Source organism: Salvelinus alpinus, chromosome 16, assembly GCF_045679555.1.
Source record: "Salvelinus alpinus chromosome 16, SLU_Salpinus.1, whole genome shotgun sequence".
In the NCBI taxonomy this organism is placed as follows: Eukaryota; Metazoa; Chordata; class Actinopteri; order Salmoniformes; family Salmonidae; genus Salvelinus; species Salvelinus alpinus.
This window is the reverse complement of record NC_092101.1, coordinates 18878207-18895635: the sequence shown is the minus strand read 5'-3', so window position 1 is coordinate 18895635 and position 17429 is coordinate 18878207. Positions and strand designations below refer to the sequence as shown.

The following is a 17429-nucleotide window of genomic DNA, read 5'->3' as shown; positions in this document are numbered from 1 at the left end:
TGGGTATTTGTTTAGCAAACTCTACCATCATGTGCACTACAAAACACTACTAAACAATATCCTCTTGCTAGGTGCACACTGGAATTAAAGGGCAACTACGCCCAAAAATATAAATGTATAAAAATGTTCCCAGACCTTAAAAGTAGTCTCCTGATGTGGTTTAAGCAAATATTGAACTGATTTTATAGGCATCTACCTTTGACCACACTGCACAAAAAACAAGGCAGGAATATGCCGCCAAAGGCCAGACCATCACGAAATCATAGTCTGCCAATGGTAAGTGCAGTTATCAGTTTACAGTTATCATAGCCCCCCAACCACACTCACTCAAAGGGACTGAGCGGGCCTGGATGACATGGGCAATGTGCTAAATAATAATGAGGAAGTCAGAGTGGATGATTGTTGTCATTGTCAAAATCCAACAATCTATGTATTTATTTAGCTTCACCTCAAATAACTGGAACATTTTCACTATAATTGATTCACTGTCACAACCTGCACTTTAAATGCCCAGCCAGAGTTCGTATTGAAGTAATTCAGTATTGAAGCAGCTGACCTGTCAAGCTGCTTCAATATCCTTGAAAAGGCTTTGAATGTGGAAAAGAGGCACATTGTTTGAGAGATTTTGGGCAAACCAAATATTGAGGAAAATAGGGGTGCATACCATATTTCCATAAACAAACATTGCATGATTTTACAGAGTTTCAGGAAGTTCAAACCCAGTCAGTGCAGAAGGAAAAGTCCCATCATGGGAATGATAATTATCTACGAACGATGCAAAACCAATAACAACGATAACAGCCATGGTGTGTGGGTGTATGACACTTGATGTTTGACTCCTGTCAAACATCAAGCGCGTCACATGTTAAGGGATCACGACAATATAATCCCAGCTACCTGGGGTGTGAAATCTTTAACATTCTAGCAATGGAGTTCATTTGCGTTGGGTCTGAATATGCAAAAGATACAGACCTAAATGCTGCGGTCACAAAATTCCAAGATTAGAATTTTGTATTTTTACCGCTGTAAAATTCAATAACAGTGGAAAAAGTACAATGATTACATCCTACAAGGACTTTCAAGCCTGATGTGAAGAATTCAACAACAGAGCTGGCTTGTATACACGGGGGCAAATAATTATCTTCGAAATCCAAAAGAGTGCGTCCGAATACTGGTTTTGGTTATTGGTTTTGCATTCAATATCTGATGACTTGCTTGTTTTTTGCTAGCTGTGTTATCACTAGCAGGGATGTAGATGGGATAGGCCTGATCTCAGAACATGCTCTTTATAATCTGCTCCAAAAACCTATTTCCTGGAATGGTTTACGATTTATTTGGTGTGCCTTTGAATATTTCTTGCATGTATTTTAGATGCGTGTCATGTATAGATTTATGCGTGTTTTATAGCCTGATAATGGTTCAATACTTATTTTAGTGTTTTTTTATGTATTATATATTTTCTGCATGTATTTTAGATGTGTGGCCTGTAGGGTTTTATGCTGTTTACACTCCCCTGCCTGAAAAGTAGCCAGATGGCTCTATTATTCCTTAAGTCGTTTCAAACTATTGCTTTAGACTGCCTACTATTTGTGATAATCTTCGTAGTTATGCTGCCATATAGAAGCGAGAGTTGCTGAAACAAGAACTAGCCAATGTTTGCAGTGGCGGAGCACTCACTGCACAGCAGCCTATCAAGGAGAGGAAGTGGCAGCGTAGGAAAATATTGTCCGTACTCGACAAATAAAAAATACTAGGCTCCCGTAAATTGTATGGTATGTGTGAGATACGTTCATAATAAGCAAGCTATAGCCTAGGGGCAATTCCAGGATAACGGAATTACGCTTTGACTCAGTTTTTTCACTTTCAAATATATGCCAAATAAAAACCATTGATTTCAAAAGTTTAACAAACCATTGATGTGGTTTGGGTTACTTTGAACAATTTCCACTGAAAATCTTTAAAAAATGTATTTTGTAGAAGAACTGTGCAGATGCAAACTTTGGTAATGTAATTACAGTCAAATCTCCCTGAGGTTTATATGCGACCACATTTTCCAAAAATGTTCATATCTGCTACGAATTAAGATCCAAAGATGTCTGCAGAAAGAATGTGGTGTCAGCTACGAAATGGCACCTTGAGTTTGAAACAATCTCTTTTGGTTATTGGACTACAGTAAGTGAAGTGGATTCAGAAGTTTGGACAGCACAGTAGAGTACAGTAGAGCACAGTGCAGTACAATACAGCTGTACTGTAATGTGCTATCCAAACTTGTATGTTTCACATCTATGATAGGTTCAGATTTGGTCCAGATTTGGTCCAGTCGGTGGACATTAACATCAAGGCCAGGGTGGACTAACCAAATGTTGAAAAAAAGTTTACATCCATGGACGTCCAGTGTCGGTGGGTGCTCAGTGGGTGAGGATGCTGGTTACAGTAAATGGAAAGACAGGAGGTAGGTGTCAGTAAGAGCTGGGAGAGGTGACATTAAGAGAGTGAGGGGTTGTCCAGGCAGACTGTTTTAACTCTTGGTTTCACCACCAGACAACAGAAAGAAAACAGTTATGAGCTGAATATAACAGTATGCCAGTGGAAGGGAGGACAGTATAAGGTGACCCAACTGTGAACTATTATGATTTGCAATTGTAGCCATTCTTTTGCAGTAATTCCGTTACAATTGTTTTTGTAATTCTGTTACCAAATATTTTTTTTGGGGGGGATTTTATTTAATATTTTATAAACAATATAAAACATATACATGCAAACATCATCATACAAACATCAACCACATTACACCTGCCCAGACCCACACCCCGATCTCCAGCGCCCACATCACTTTATGCCACATTGCCTCAAACTGCACCATTTTGTTTCTCTCCGTCGCCCACACACTTTACATTTTTTGGATAATATCACCCACAATAATAAAGCATTTGACCTTCTCATTGCGTTAACAATGGAGGATTGGTTGACTTCCAGTTAAGTATATGCTTTTTTAAAGTTGACGAGAAAAATATCATCCAAACCATCAGGTAAACTCACTCATATGCCATGTCTTGAAATATGCAGACAGACGGATTAACAGCACATTTACATTGTAATACTTCTGACAGCCAATGTTCGGACTTTATAACATTCCCAGAAGGCATGGATTATTTAGTCATTGTTAGTTTTACACTTTAGACATGACTCTGCTGTTGTGCTGTATAATGTGAATTTTGTCTCTTGTATAATAAATTCTATACATTAATTTATAATGGATTAAGCGTACATTTTCATTAACTAATTTCGTTAGTTACGTTCCAACATTCCCTCCCTCTTGTGCCAATATCAGTTAGTATATATATTTTTTAAGAGTTTGATAAGCTATAAAATAAAAACTTGGAGAGAGCCTACCTATCATATGAATATCATTTTCTGACTCAAATAAGATTCCCTCAAGATTGCTCTGATGTCCAAAAGATTTCAATTAAATTTAGTGATAAAACTTTCAAGTTGCATGTATTTGAAAATATATACATTGGTTAATCCAAAATGTAAAAAGTTTTTTCTATTATCAAATCATATTTGTCACATGCGCTGAAAACAACAGCCCTTAACCAACAATGCAGTTCAAGAAATAGAGTTAAGAAAATATTTACTAAATAAACTAAAGTTTTTTTTTAAAGTTACAAGAAAATTCCAGCACAATAACGAGGTTATATACAGGGGGTGTGCGGGGAATGTGCGGGGATACAGGTTAGTCGAGGTCAGTTGGTAAAGTGACTATGTATAGATAATAAACAGTGTGTAGCAGCAGTGTAAAAACAAAGGGGGGGGGGGTCAATGTAAATAGTCTGGTGGCCATTTGATTAATTGTTCAGCAGTCTTATGGCTTGGGGGTAGAAGCTGTTAAGGAGCCTTTTGGTCCTAGACTTGGTTCTCCGGTACCGCTTGCCATGCGGTAGCAGAGAGAACAGTCTGACTTGGGTGACTGGAGTCTTGTCTTTGACAATTTTTACGGTTTCTATGCCTTTAGTTTTTCTTGTGGACCAATTTATCGGTGAATTCTGAAAAGCGATCCAAGGATTGTTCCATAAGGTTGCAGTTTTTAGGGAGTGATATTGGTTCTTCTAGAATACATTACATTTAATGTTCTTAGATTCATTGTTTGAAAATAGACACGTAAAAAGATTTTGGGGATAAGCATGTGCATCTTCAACATGTACCCAATTGTTACTCTTTAGTGCTTTTAACTAACTATATGTCACAAGTAAAAGCCCAGGGTAGCAAGTTGATACAAATCTGGAAGACTAAAACCACCCTCAGATTTACGAAAATGTCCTTTTTATTCTATGAATGCATTGCCCATATAAAAACTTATTACTGAGTATACTTATTTAAAGAATATCTTTGGTGGGGTAATTGATATTACCGAGAGTAAGTATAAAAGCCATGCCATTCTGAAGAGGTTTATTCTACCTGTAAGATTTATAGAAAGATTGTACCATTTACAGTGGGGCAAAAAAGTATTTAGTCAGCCACCAATTGTGCAAGTTCTCCCACTTAAAAAGATGAGAGGCCTGTAATTTTCATCATAGGTACACTTCAACTATGACAGACAAAATGAGAAAAAAAATCCAGAAAATCACATTGTAGGATTTTTTATGAATTTATTTGCAAATGATGGTGGAAAATAAGTATTTTCAGAAGCTCGTCAAAGGTAAGGCATGAATTATATTTTTATTTCTGTGTTTTGTGTCACGCCTGCAGGGTTGAAATATGCTTCTCTCTCTTTGTTTACTATGGTGCTAACTCAGATAATAGCATCGTTTGCTTTCGCCAAAAAGCCCATTTGAATTCTGATATGTTGGCTGGATTCACAACAAGTGTAGCTTTAATTTGGTGTCTTTCATGTGTGATTTAATGAAAGTTAGATTTTTATAGTAATTTATTTGAATTTGGCGCTCTGCATTTGTACTGGCTTTTGGCCAAGTGGGACGTTAGCGTCCCACATATCCCAGAGAAGTTAAATAAAGGTGAAATAAAATTTAAAAAACTTCACATTGGTTTAGGTAGGGCTTCTAGTAGTTTTTTAAAATATAGATTGGATACAAAACCCCCACTTGTGTTCTAGCTACCTAAAAAGTGTATGGAATGGGAGTGGTTGACTCCATAAGTGCACATAGCGGTTCTTAACAGCAAATACATGTAAAAACTAATGAACCAGGTAAATTATACATGTTTTTTTTAGGTCATGAAAGGATAACAAACCATCATTCCTTTTGTCTGAAAGTTTATGAATTCGTTGTTCAGAACAGTGTTTAAAAATGATAGGTTTCCTTTCCAAAAGGTAGGGAGTCATTTATAAATATTATTGTTTGGGTATGCCATTGCACTTCCCAATTACCCAGTTTTTCGATTTGTTGCTAGGTCTGTATTGAGTGGGCAATGATTGGTCCAAACTGAGTACGGCAAAACTTAAAGGAAATTAAGGCAGAGAATAGTACATCTTCCATCTAGACCCCCAAAACCTTTGGGTTGCTGGTTCTTAGTAATTTCAATTCTGGGACGTTCCCCTCTCCATATAAAATTCAAGACTGAACTGTGAATCTTTACCCAGTACCCTAATGGCGTGGACAAAGGAACCATGCTAACAAAGAAATTTAGTCTAGGCGAGACATTCATTTTGACTATCGAGTTAGTAAGGATAAAGTGGACTCCAGTTCTTTTAATTTTTTTACTTGTTCAAACCAGAAGCAAATGTTATTTTAACTGAAAGCACGAACCACTGCATTTAACCAATGAACCCATTTTGTCAACCCACAGGAATCTATCATCATTCACAGGCTCTTTGTTAAGGATAAAGTAATGTAAATCATACCTGAATTTATTACAGAAATCCAAATTTTTTAAGAGTGTGAGATTAAATCTCCACCTTGTGGCACGATTTGGAGTATTGGTTGTAGACAATTTGCACAAGTTTGCATGTATGTACAATTTCCACCTTCTGAACAAAAATATAAACTGTTGCTGTGACGGTCACAAAATTTTGCCAGCATATGATTCTCAAGCAAATAACTGGTCGGTCTAATGGTAATTGACCGAATGATGAACATAAACACATTTAGCATCTCCTGGCTTCCTACAAGCCACTGATGCAGACCTTTGGAACATCTGAATGTTTTAAAGGTCTATTAAATCCATGTAATATAGCCAACACCATTACAATAAATATTCTGGTCAGACTTCGGAGGCGTGCACACCACCCACCGCTTCTGAGCATATTACTCGCTAATGTTCAGTCTCTAGATAACAAGGTAGACGAAATTAGGGCAAGGGTTGCTTTCCAGAGAGACATCAGGGATTGTAACATACTGTTTCACAGAAAAATGGCTCTCTCGGGATATGCTGTCGGAGTCGGTACAGCCACCTGAATTATTTGTACTTTGTGTGGACAGGAATAAACATCTCTCTGGGAAGAAGGGCGTGTATGTATGTATCATGATTAACTTTTTAGTGACGGGGCAGTATTCGGAAATTTGCTTGAATGATGTGCCCAAAGTAAACTGCCTGTTACGTACAATCTGAAATGGTCCACCCACACAGTGTGATGAAGGCGCAATAGCGTCTCTTCAACCTCAGGAGGCTGAAGAAATGTGGCTTGTCACTTAAAATCCTCACCAACTTTTACAGATGCACAATTGAGAGCATCCTGTCGGGCTGTATCACCGCCTTGTACGGTAACTGCACCACCCATAACTACAAGGCTCTCCAGAGGGAGGTGCGGTCCACACAGCGCATCACCAGGGCAAATTACCTGCCCTCCAGGACACCTACAGCACCCGATGTCACAGGAATGCCAAAAAAATCTAAGACAACAACCACCCGATCCACTGCCTGTTCACCCCGCTACCATCCAGAAGGCGAGGTCAGTACAGGTGCATCAAAGCTGGTACAGAGAGACTGAACAACAGCTTCCATCTCAAGGCCATCAGACTGTTAAACAGCCATCACTAACACAGAGAGGCTGCTGCCAACATACAGACTTGAAATCATTGGCCACTTTAATAAATGGATCACTAGTCACTTTAATAATGTTTACATATCTTGCATTACTCATCTCATATGTATATACTATATTTTATACCATCTATTTCATCTTGCCTATGCCACTCATCCATATATTTATGTATATATTCTTATTCCATTCCTTACATAGATGTGTGTATTAGGTAGTTGTGGAATTGTTAAATATTGCTGCATTGTCGGAACTAGAAGCACAAGCATTTCACTACACTCACAATAACATCTGCTAACCATGTGTATGTGACCTATAAAATGGTATTATTTATTTTAGACAGGACTAAATAAGCATGGTATGAAGAAAATGTAGTATTCTTCAGAAGACCAGAATAGCATACTCCTAATTGTCCTTATGTTAGGTCCTGATCTGGCTATGCCAAATGGCTGTGGGCTACACTAGTTCATTTAGCAGATTTGCTTAGATTTGCTTAGAATTCCGTAGCATTATTTTATAGTATAAAGAACACAATTGAATAAAGCTGAATAAAATAAAAAGGATATTTTCTCCAATCAATTTGAGGGAGTGCGCACATGCGGCTATTCTGTGTTGAGCAGTTAAAGAAATAGGTATTCCTATATGCTTAATTTAGTGTTATTAAATGTACGTTTAGTTGTGATAAACGTTGGGCTATATGTTTTGATTCTTAATACATTGTTAGGCTGCACGATGTCGAGTGAACTATCCCTTCACCTTGTTTTTTTAATAAAAAATGTTGTGACAGACGCTTACGTGACAACCAGAATGCATTGTATGACGTCAACAAACATGGCGCCACACATAGCTGCCAAATAGCTAAGCATTAGCTCACCATAATCAGCATAACCTTGAAAAAAGTATTTTAGATATCATGTGTCCATTACAATCTATGCAAGAATTGGAATGCATGAGTTGTCACCAGTACTTGAAAACATGTGAATAAAACAGTAAATGCATGATGCTCCATACATGCATACGGTATGTTACAGTATAAACACAATATACATAAAAAAATGCACTTACTTTGACAGGAAAGCACACATGTCCAAAGTTATTATTTGTAAGGAAAACAACAAAAGGTAATGTGGGCGCCAGCCAGAAAATGTGCCTGGGGGAAAAAGTTAGTGCAAGGCCTGTTCTGACTAGAGATGCGCAAATGTCTTCCTATTTGATCTGGGGAAACACTTGGGAAGGGATGGGGCTCTCGTTGAAGTGAGAAGTTTGTCTGGCTCAGTAAAGCCTCAAACATAAATTGTCCGCAAGAGTGAAATGTGAATTAATGAAGAGGAACACACCTCAATTCAAACTTTTGTTAGAAAATAAAAAACTTATTTGAAACTGACAAGTTGAAACATAGCCTATAGATAATTAGCAGGCAGCGTGCCTTGGTTTGAGGGCAACGCAGGTTAACTGTCCTGTTTCATAACAATCACATTTTGGAACAGTGATTGCATTCTGATATCACGTGTATAAAAAAAAAACTCACACTGGGGTGAATGTTAGAGATATGTAAAACTCACTCGTGGGGAAAAAAATAAATATATTTGTGGTGAAAAACTCATTCAGATTGGCTGGGCCTTGCTCCCCAGTGGGTGGGCATGGCTCCCAACTGGGTGGGCCTATGCTGTGCCCCTGCCCAGTCATATGAAAGTAATAGATTAGGGCCTAATTTATTTATTTCAATTGACTGATTTCCTTATATGAACTGTAACTCAGTAAAATCGCTGAAATTGTTGAGTTTATATTTTTGTTCAGCACAGATGCACTAACTGTGATAAAGTAATATGTAATCGATCCTTAAATGATCGGTGCCTAGCAGAGTAAAAATATATTATTCTACTGTATATGAAATATTCTTTCATCTGTGGATTATGCACTCTACATATATCTGCTAGTGCAAAATCAAAGACCATATTTCAGAACGCTATGGTGGATGGTGGTGCGGTACCCGATTTGTTAGATTTATCCATTGTCAGATTGAGTGTAGTATTCAAGTTACCATCCAAGACCACATGGAAATCAGATATTCCTGTAAATATTTTGGATAAAGAAACAAAACAAATAATCGTGAGTATTGGGGGCATATGCAGAAATAAAAGCTTTTCTTTGCCAGAAAAAATGCATTTCACATAGAAGGATTGCCTATCTTGATCATTGCCTTGGTCTAATATATGAAACTTGAGATTACGCTGAAACACAATAATTACCCCTTTTGTTTTATTATTAGCAGAAGAAAAGGCAGCCACCTTGGAAGTTGTTGTTTTTGATTTTGCTTATATAATCCTTCCTTATACGAGTTTCCTGGAGCATGGCAATATCTACTCCTTTCCTATTTAAAATATCAAAACAACTAGTATGCTTTTTATTTATTTTATTTATTCCAGGAAAGCATAGATAGCTTAACCATTACATTTGGAAAATACTTTGTTGCAAAGTTAGTGAGTACAATCCCCTTTAAAGTAAATAAACTCAGCAAAAAAAGAAACATCCTCTCACTGTCAACTGCGTTTATTTTCAGCAAACTTAACGTGTAAATATTTGTATGAACATTACAAGATTCAACAACTGAGACGTAAACTGAACAAGTTCCACAGACATGTGACTAACAGAAATGGAATAACGTGTCCCTGAACAAAGGGGGATATAAATCAAAAGTAACAGTCAGTATATGGTGTGGCCACCAGCTGCATTAAGTACTGCAGTGCATCTCCTCCTCATGGACTGCAACAGATTTGCCAGTTCTTGCTGTGATGTTACCCCACTCTTTCACCAAGGCACCTGCAAGTTCCTGGACATTTCTGGGGGGAATGGCCCTAGCCCTCACCCTCTGATCCAAAAGGTCTCAGACGTACTCAATGGGATTGAAATCCGGGCTCTTCACTGGCCATTGCAGAACACTGACATTCTTGTCTTGCAGGAAATCACGCACAGAACGAGCAGTATGGCTGGTGGCATTGTCATGCTGGAGGGTCATGTCAGGATGAGCCTGCAGGAAGGGTACCACATGAGGGAGGAGGATGTCTTCCCTGTAACGCACAGCGTTGAGATTGCCTGCAATGACAACAAGCGCAGTTCGATGATGCTGTGACACATCGCCCCAGACCATGATGGACCCTCCACCTCCAAATCGATCAGGCATCCAGAGTACAGGCCTCGGTGTAATGCTCATTCCTTCGACAATAAACGCAAATCCGACCATCACCCCTGGTGAGACAAAACCGTGACTCGTCAGAGAAGAGCACTTTTTGCCAGTCCTGTCTGGTCCAGCGACGGTGGGTTTGTGCCCATAGGCGACGTTGTTGCCGGTGATGTCTGGTGAGGACCTGCCTTACAACAGGCCTACAAGCCCTCAGTCCAGCCTCGCTCAGCCTATTGTGGACCGTCTGAGCACTGATGGAGGGATTGTGTGTTCCTGGTGTAACTTGGGCAGTTGTTGTTGCCATCCTGTACCTGTCCCGCAGGTGTGATGTTCGGATGTACCGATCCTGTGCAGGTGTTGTTACACGTGGTCTGCCACTGCGAGGACGATCAGCTGTCCGTCCTGTCTCCCTGTCTCACAGTACGGACATTGCAATTTATTGCCCTGGCCATATTTGCAGTCCTCATGCCTCCTTGCAGCATGCACGTTCACGCAGATGAGCAGGGACCCTGGTCATCCTTCTTTTGGTGTTTTTCAGAGTCAGTAGAAAGGCCTTTTTAGTGTCCTAAGTTTTCATAACTATGACCTTAATTGCCTTCCATCTGTAAACTGATAGTGTCTTAATGACTGTTCCACAGGTGCATGTTCATTAATTATTTATGGTTCATTGAACAAGCATGGGAAACAGTGTTTAAACCCTTTTCAATGAAGATCTGAAGTTATTTGGATTTTTCCGAATTATCTTTGAAAGACAGGGTCCTGAAAAAGGGACGTTTCTTTTTTTGCTGAGTTTAGATGAGTAATCAATAATCCGCATAGAATATGTAAAAAGAAAAAAAACATTTCCCAAGAGCCCTCCCAGATTGCAACTCATATAAACCTCCTCCTTTCCCTTCCCTTCCCTCCCACCAAAAAGGGAATACTTGTCAGTATATTGCAGCTGCATTAGCATCTTTGGAGGATCTCTAAATTTGCCATTTGTATTACTACGTCTGTCAATCTTATCAAATCTATGATTTTTGTCACCTGCTAAAATAAATAACTATCTGGATTTGATTTAATATAGCTTAAATCTAAACACCCCAGATTTGCCAATGTTGGGATATTGAGTTTTTGTATTTTATCCACTTTTTCTCTCCAATTTCGATCTTGTCTCATCGCTGCAACTCCCCAACGGGCTCGGGAGGCAAAAGTTGAGTCATGCACCCTCCGAAACATGACCCACCAAACTGCGCATCTTAACACGCGCCCGCTTAAAACGGAAGCCAGCCACACCAATGTGTCTGAGGAAACATTGTTCAACTGACGATCGAGGTCAGCCTGCAGGTGCCCGGCCCGCCACAAGGAGCTGCTACAGCGCAATGAGCCAAGTAAAGCCCCCCCCGGCCAAACCCTCCCCTAACCCGGATGATGCTGGGCCAATTGTGCGCCTCCCTATTGGACTCTCGATCACGGCCAGTTCTGATACAGCCCGGGATCGTCCCCGGGTCTGTAGTGACGCCTAAAGCACTGCGATGCAGTGCCTTAGACCGTTGTGCCACTCGGGAGGTCCCGTGTATTGAGTTTTAATAACTCAACAAAATTGACACTAATTGATAGGTGTACCTTCTTTACCTGTTACTTCTGTGAACTTTCACTATCCTCCCTCATGAGGGAGATTTTTTTTTAAATATCTTAAAGATATGTGGGTTTTTGGTAACGGAATTACAAGGCACGAGTCAGTATTTCTTACATACTGACCAGACGCACACGTGCGTGCGTCTGCGTGCGCATGTTGATTTTGTCCACCCACACCAGACGCAACCAGGACACGCAAGTTTAAATATCAAAACAAACTCTGAACCAATTACATTAATTTGGGGACAGGTCAAAAAGCATTAAACATTTATAGCAATTTAGCTAGCTAGCTAATTTGTCCTGGGATATAAACATTGGGTTGTTATTTTACCTGAAATGCACAAGGTCCTCTACTCCGACAATTTATCCAGTTAAAACAGTCAACCAAGTTCGTTTCTAGTAATCTCTCCTCCTTCAGGCTGTATTTGGGACAAGTCATTCACTAAACCTCAACAAAATCTTGTAAGAAATAATGTGGAAATTGAGCAAGTTGAGGTGACTAAAACTACTTGGGAGTAACCCTGGATTCTAAACTGTCATGGTCAAAACATGTGTATACAACAGTAGCTAAGATAGGGAGAAGTCTGTCCATAATAAAGCGCTCCTCTGCCTTTTTAACAACACTATCAACAAGGCAGGTCCTACAGGCTTCTAGTTGTCACACCTGAACTACTATTCAGTTGTGTAGTCAGGTGCCACAGAGACCTCGGGAAACTACAATTGGCTCAGAACAGGCAGCACAGCTTACCCTTAAAATGTACACGGAGTGCTAACATAAATAATATGCATGTAAATCTCTCATAACTCAAAGTGGAGGACAGATTGACTTCATCACTACTTGTTTTTGTAAGAAGTGTTGACATGCTGAATGCACCAAGGTGTCTGTTTAAACTACTAGCACGCACTTGACACACGTACACATGGATTTTGTATTGTAGATATGTGATAGTAGAGTGACCTGAGGGAACACACTTAATGTGTTGTGAAAAGTGTTATGAAATGTAATGTCATGTAATATTTTAAATTGTATATACCTGCCTTAATGTTGCTGGACCCAAGGAAGAGTAGCTACAGCCTTGGCTAATGTGGATCCTTATAAATACAAATTAGCACTGCAGGTAGGCCTATGTCACGCAAAAGCCTCACGAGTAGATATTTTTATAAACCTTTTATGGATAGGCTACTTGGCTAAAGAATGGCCAGGATAAGAAAGACACCGGACACATTGCTGTTGAACCAGCTTTCGTTACAGTAGGGTAAGAGTAGCCTATAAGGATTAGACCCACCCGTTGTATAATTGACATTAATGGAATGGTCTTTTTGAAACATTTCTTGCACATAACTGGTATGTTCCTATGAAAACGTTAGGTAATAACTTGAGACTCTTAAAGGAAAGTGCTCTAAAGTTGTGTTTACGTTTGTTGTTAGCTGGGTGGATAACCTTTCTATTTTACATCTATTGGTACTTCATCAGTCCAAAACTCAAATCAATATGCTATCGAGGCACATACATAGGTCTGGCTTGTGTAGACTATAGAATCGTTTCTATGTTCAAGCGCAGTGTGAAATTGATGCACGTCGCTACTGTAGGCTACTTACCTACTGCCACGCACATCACGTCCACCAAGACATACATCTTCTTTTTTCTCAAATCCATCATTTTATTCTATTGATAGAGGCTGCCAGTTGATAGGACACGTGTTTGGAAATTTAGTTTACGAGTGTTGCCATTGAGTCCGCTGGGTAAAACGTATGCAGCCAACCTGTATTGCGAGTTCTTCCGGTTTTTAAGCTACTTTCCTACCTGCCCACAGATGTTGACACCTATGTGTGCAATTTTGAAGTGCGAAAAATGCCTTCCAAACTTAGACTCTAGTCATCTCAATCGGCGACAGTGTTAAATTCTTACCCTCATATTTTTGTTGTAATGACAGGCTTGAAAAATAAACCTTCGTTTTACAGTAGTTGAGCCGTCCTACAAACCAATAACGTTACAACCCTCCACGCCACAGATCCCTCCTTCCCACTTCCTTGAAATTTTTTACTCCAACAATCTGACGTCGAATAGTAGGCCTACATTATCTGCTCCAAATTTGAATGTAAGAATTGACACTGACTTCAATAATAAAAGAAAGCTGAGCAGAAGTCTGTCTTGCTGGTGGTAAAGTAGTTAGTTTGAGTAGCCTACAGTGGACAGCAGCTGATTTGTGTGGAGGCGGATGTACTTCACTGTACTGTGTATTGATTGATAAATGAGCCATACAACTTTGGGGATATTTAAGAGCATTTCCATAGATCAGTATAAACTTACTGGGATTTTGGGGGAAACCCATGGTACTACATTCATGTTGACACGTGTGATAAATAATGTTTTATATCTTAATTAGAGTTGTTATATGATATTGCCTTGAGGGCATTCAAGGCAAGTAATAATTTATCACTCCAAACATGGCAATAACAATATCTTATATTCAATCATGACATAACCCAAATCTATCGACTGTAGCCAGTAGGCTACATACCTCAGCAGGCACGCCATTAGAGCTGGGCGATATGGATATTACGATAAATTGCCTGAATTGATGCAATAACAATAAATAGGACGATAAGTTTATAACAATGTGCACCACAGTTTTATTTATTTATTATCCTTTAAACTACTCCTACTAGGTTGATGGTTGTATCCATCAATTGTGCCATCATCCATATTAACAAACTTATTTCATTTCAAAATTAACATTTCTCTGGTATAGGCTACTTAACGTAAATAACGATATCAGCAAAATGCCTGCGATAAGTGATCGGTATGGTCAGGGGTGGATCATTTTCATTTAATCGTCCCAGCTCTACACCCCATGCATAGTTTCACTGTCCTGGGTCAATATTGCTTACTTGAATAACACGTGCATAGATTTCCATACAGTGCCTGATCCTTAATTCAGTAGGCTGTACAGTATTTAACATGCTATCCTCCAACAACAAAAAAGCCACAGGGATGCTGATTCACACATGACTGGAGTTGGCCGGTTGACGCTGGGTAGTAAAAACGAAATTGGGTCTAAATGTGACATTAGTTGTGGGCATTAATCAAAGCGGGGTGGACCCACGCTGAGTAATGGGCTCAGTATGTGGAAACATTAATACTCTGCGAAACAAGACAAACTTACAGTCTTACAAAAGCAAAATTACATTTACAAATCCTGCTGGGACTGTATAATTAACATTACCAAGCAACAGCAGGACTCCAAGAAGCTGGGATAACTTAAGGATTTCTGTTTCTTCATTAGGACTAGACTGGGGGTAGACTTATGTTCTAGCCTGGCATGACACCCTTCTAGCCTCGCTTATAACACAGGAGTAGCTAAATACCAGGAGTTAGACATGCATCAGTAGATAAGATGATATTTCAGCATATATTTGTAAAAGTTTATATATAGAACATATGATTAATATATTTTGAAGTACTTTTCATGTGGCCTTGCACTTTGACTTTGCCAGAAAGCACAGTAAGACACAATGGAAACCTCCGTGTGTAAAGATTTAGATGCACTATTGTAAAGTGGCTGTTCCACTGGATGTCATAAGGTGAATGCACCAATTTGTAAGTCGCTCTGGATAAGAGCGTCTGCTAAATGACTTAAATGTAAATGTAAATGTAAATAACAGAAACAAATGGAGGAAATCTGATAGAATAGCAAGGAACAGTAAATACAAATTCAAAACATTGCAGCCAGGGATCAGACATCCTAAGAAATGGAACTATCACTTATACTGACATGCAACAATTTCAAAGATTTTACTGAGTTTCAGTTCATATAAGGAAATGTAAATTGAAATAAATTCATTAGGACCTAATCTATGGATTTCACATGCCTGGGCATGTCTTGGCAAAGGAGACACACACTAACACCGATGTGCAAAATAATTGAAAGGAATAAGCTTTTGCATATGGAATTTGAAATGAAAAAAATTCAGATCATGAAACATGGGACCAACACTTTTTACATGTTGCGTTTATATTTTTGTTCATTGTGCATTCAAAATCAATAGGTTTCTGCCCCCTACTGGGTGAGTGGGGACAATGGGGCTGTATTTGAAATTATAATAATAACTTTAAACATGTAATATTGGCTTGACTAACAATAGCATTAAAGTGCAATACAGAGTAATCAATGAAAATAATACTTTCACAAAATGAGTCCTACTCTGTGTAGTTTCTTTTGACTTCCAGAGATCTTCAATGAGAGCATTTGTCTACAGATATGTGTAGTGGATCTGTGTTTTTCCATTTTGTAGTGCACAGTCCCATTTTGCTATCTGGCATTCAAAAGTACCCACCCCCTCAGTGAAAAAGACTGTGGTGTATTTAGTCTCGGTGTTCCAGGTTGACAGGCTACTATGTGCGGTGTCAGGGACTTAAGGTCAGAGATTCTGCTTTATCCTGCAGAGAACAGACACTGTTATCAGACTCTCAGACTAAGTGGAGGCCAGTCTGCAGTCTGCTGCTAATCAGCCAAGGAAACATGTGGGTCTGGTAGAATGCAGGAGGCTGATAAGACATGGGGAGAGTTGCACTGCAGGCCATCTAGGCTGCTCTCTCTATGGCTCTCTCACCTCTGTCTCCAATGTAGGCAGGTCAGCAGTATCAGGACAGTGAGCACATCAGGAATGGAACACAGCAGGATGGTGTCCACTGAATCGATGCCCTCTGGATTGGAACAAACACACACAACATACAGACACACATATGGATTAACATCCACAAACACATAAACAAGTGCACATAAACACACACATATGGATGAACAGCTGTCTACTCCAATGGAGGTAAGTCAATAGAATAGTTCCAACATCTCTGCCTGTCTTAGTCCTCACCTACAGCTGTTGGACCAACAGGACTCCTTCAATGTTGATCCTGTACAGTCCAGACAAACCACTCAACTGGTACCACAGCCGTTCTCCTGGTGTAACTACAACCTCAGGATTTCCTCTTCAATCTGGACGTAGAGGCTGTAGTTGCAGCTGAAGCCATGCCTCTGCTCCAGAGGAACAGACTCCCACTGCAGGACAACGTCTGCTCAGGTTCTGCACCACTGCCTTTGGGCCAGCAGAGTGGGCTGAAGAGTTAGTGTAAGAGGGTGAGTATAAAGGAATACAATACATCCACATAAAAATGTATTCATTATGGTGACAGCTACTGACAAATCAATGAATGAGCTGAGCTAAAGCCTAGGACATACATTAGGTCTGTGTTGTGTGTGTGTATTTTACCTCCTTGCCTGGTGTAGGCTTGTACTGACAGCTCCTACCCAGTCACTGCACCATACTCAGGCCTCACAGTCTAGCTGTAGCACAGCTCCGGCCACACGCCCTCTGACAACAACAATACTCCCACCCATGTTTAGAATGCCATTCCATGCAACAGCACATACTTGTCTGTCAAGTCTTTGTACATACAACACATACTGTAAAAGGTAGGGCCCAGAGTTTTTCCTGATCACATCACCAAATAGGGCCTTGGGTGCTGGGAGATCATACCATCAGTAAGACATATGTACCATTTTACATTGCATACACATTGGACACAATACAACTAAAACTATGCAAGTTTCTGGGCATTTGTTCAACTTCATA

At 39.6% G+C, this 17429-nt stretch overlaps 1 protein-coding gene across 3 annotated transcripts in view; it reads right to left on the bottom strand.

The window, feature by feature from the left end:
• LOC139541045 (phospholipid phosphatase 2-like) overlaps positions 1 to 16791 on the bottom strand; it is a 31802-nt gene extending 15011 nt beyond the window's left edge. The window contains exons 1-2 of one of the 3 annotated variants that reach the window (XM_071345214.1): positions 16671 to 16791; positions 16410 to 16503 (exon numbers count right to left, since the gene is read on the bottom strand). Coding sequence is in view for 1 of the 3 variants with exons in the window: in XM_071345213.1 (XP_071201314.1) it covers positions 13395 to 13455 (61 nt within the window). In the remaining 2 variants the exon portion in view is untranslated. Of the gene's footprint in view, positions 1 to 13394; positions 13855 to 16409; positions 16504 to 16670 lie in introns of those variants that run through there. The other 2 variants (XM_071345215.1, XM_071345213.1) reach the window with 2 other exon arrangements.
• Between the last annotated feature and the right edge of the window lie 638 nt (positions 16792 to 17429).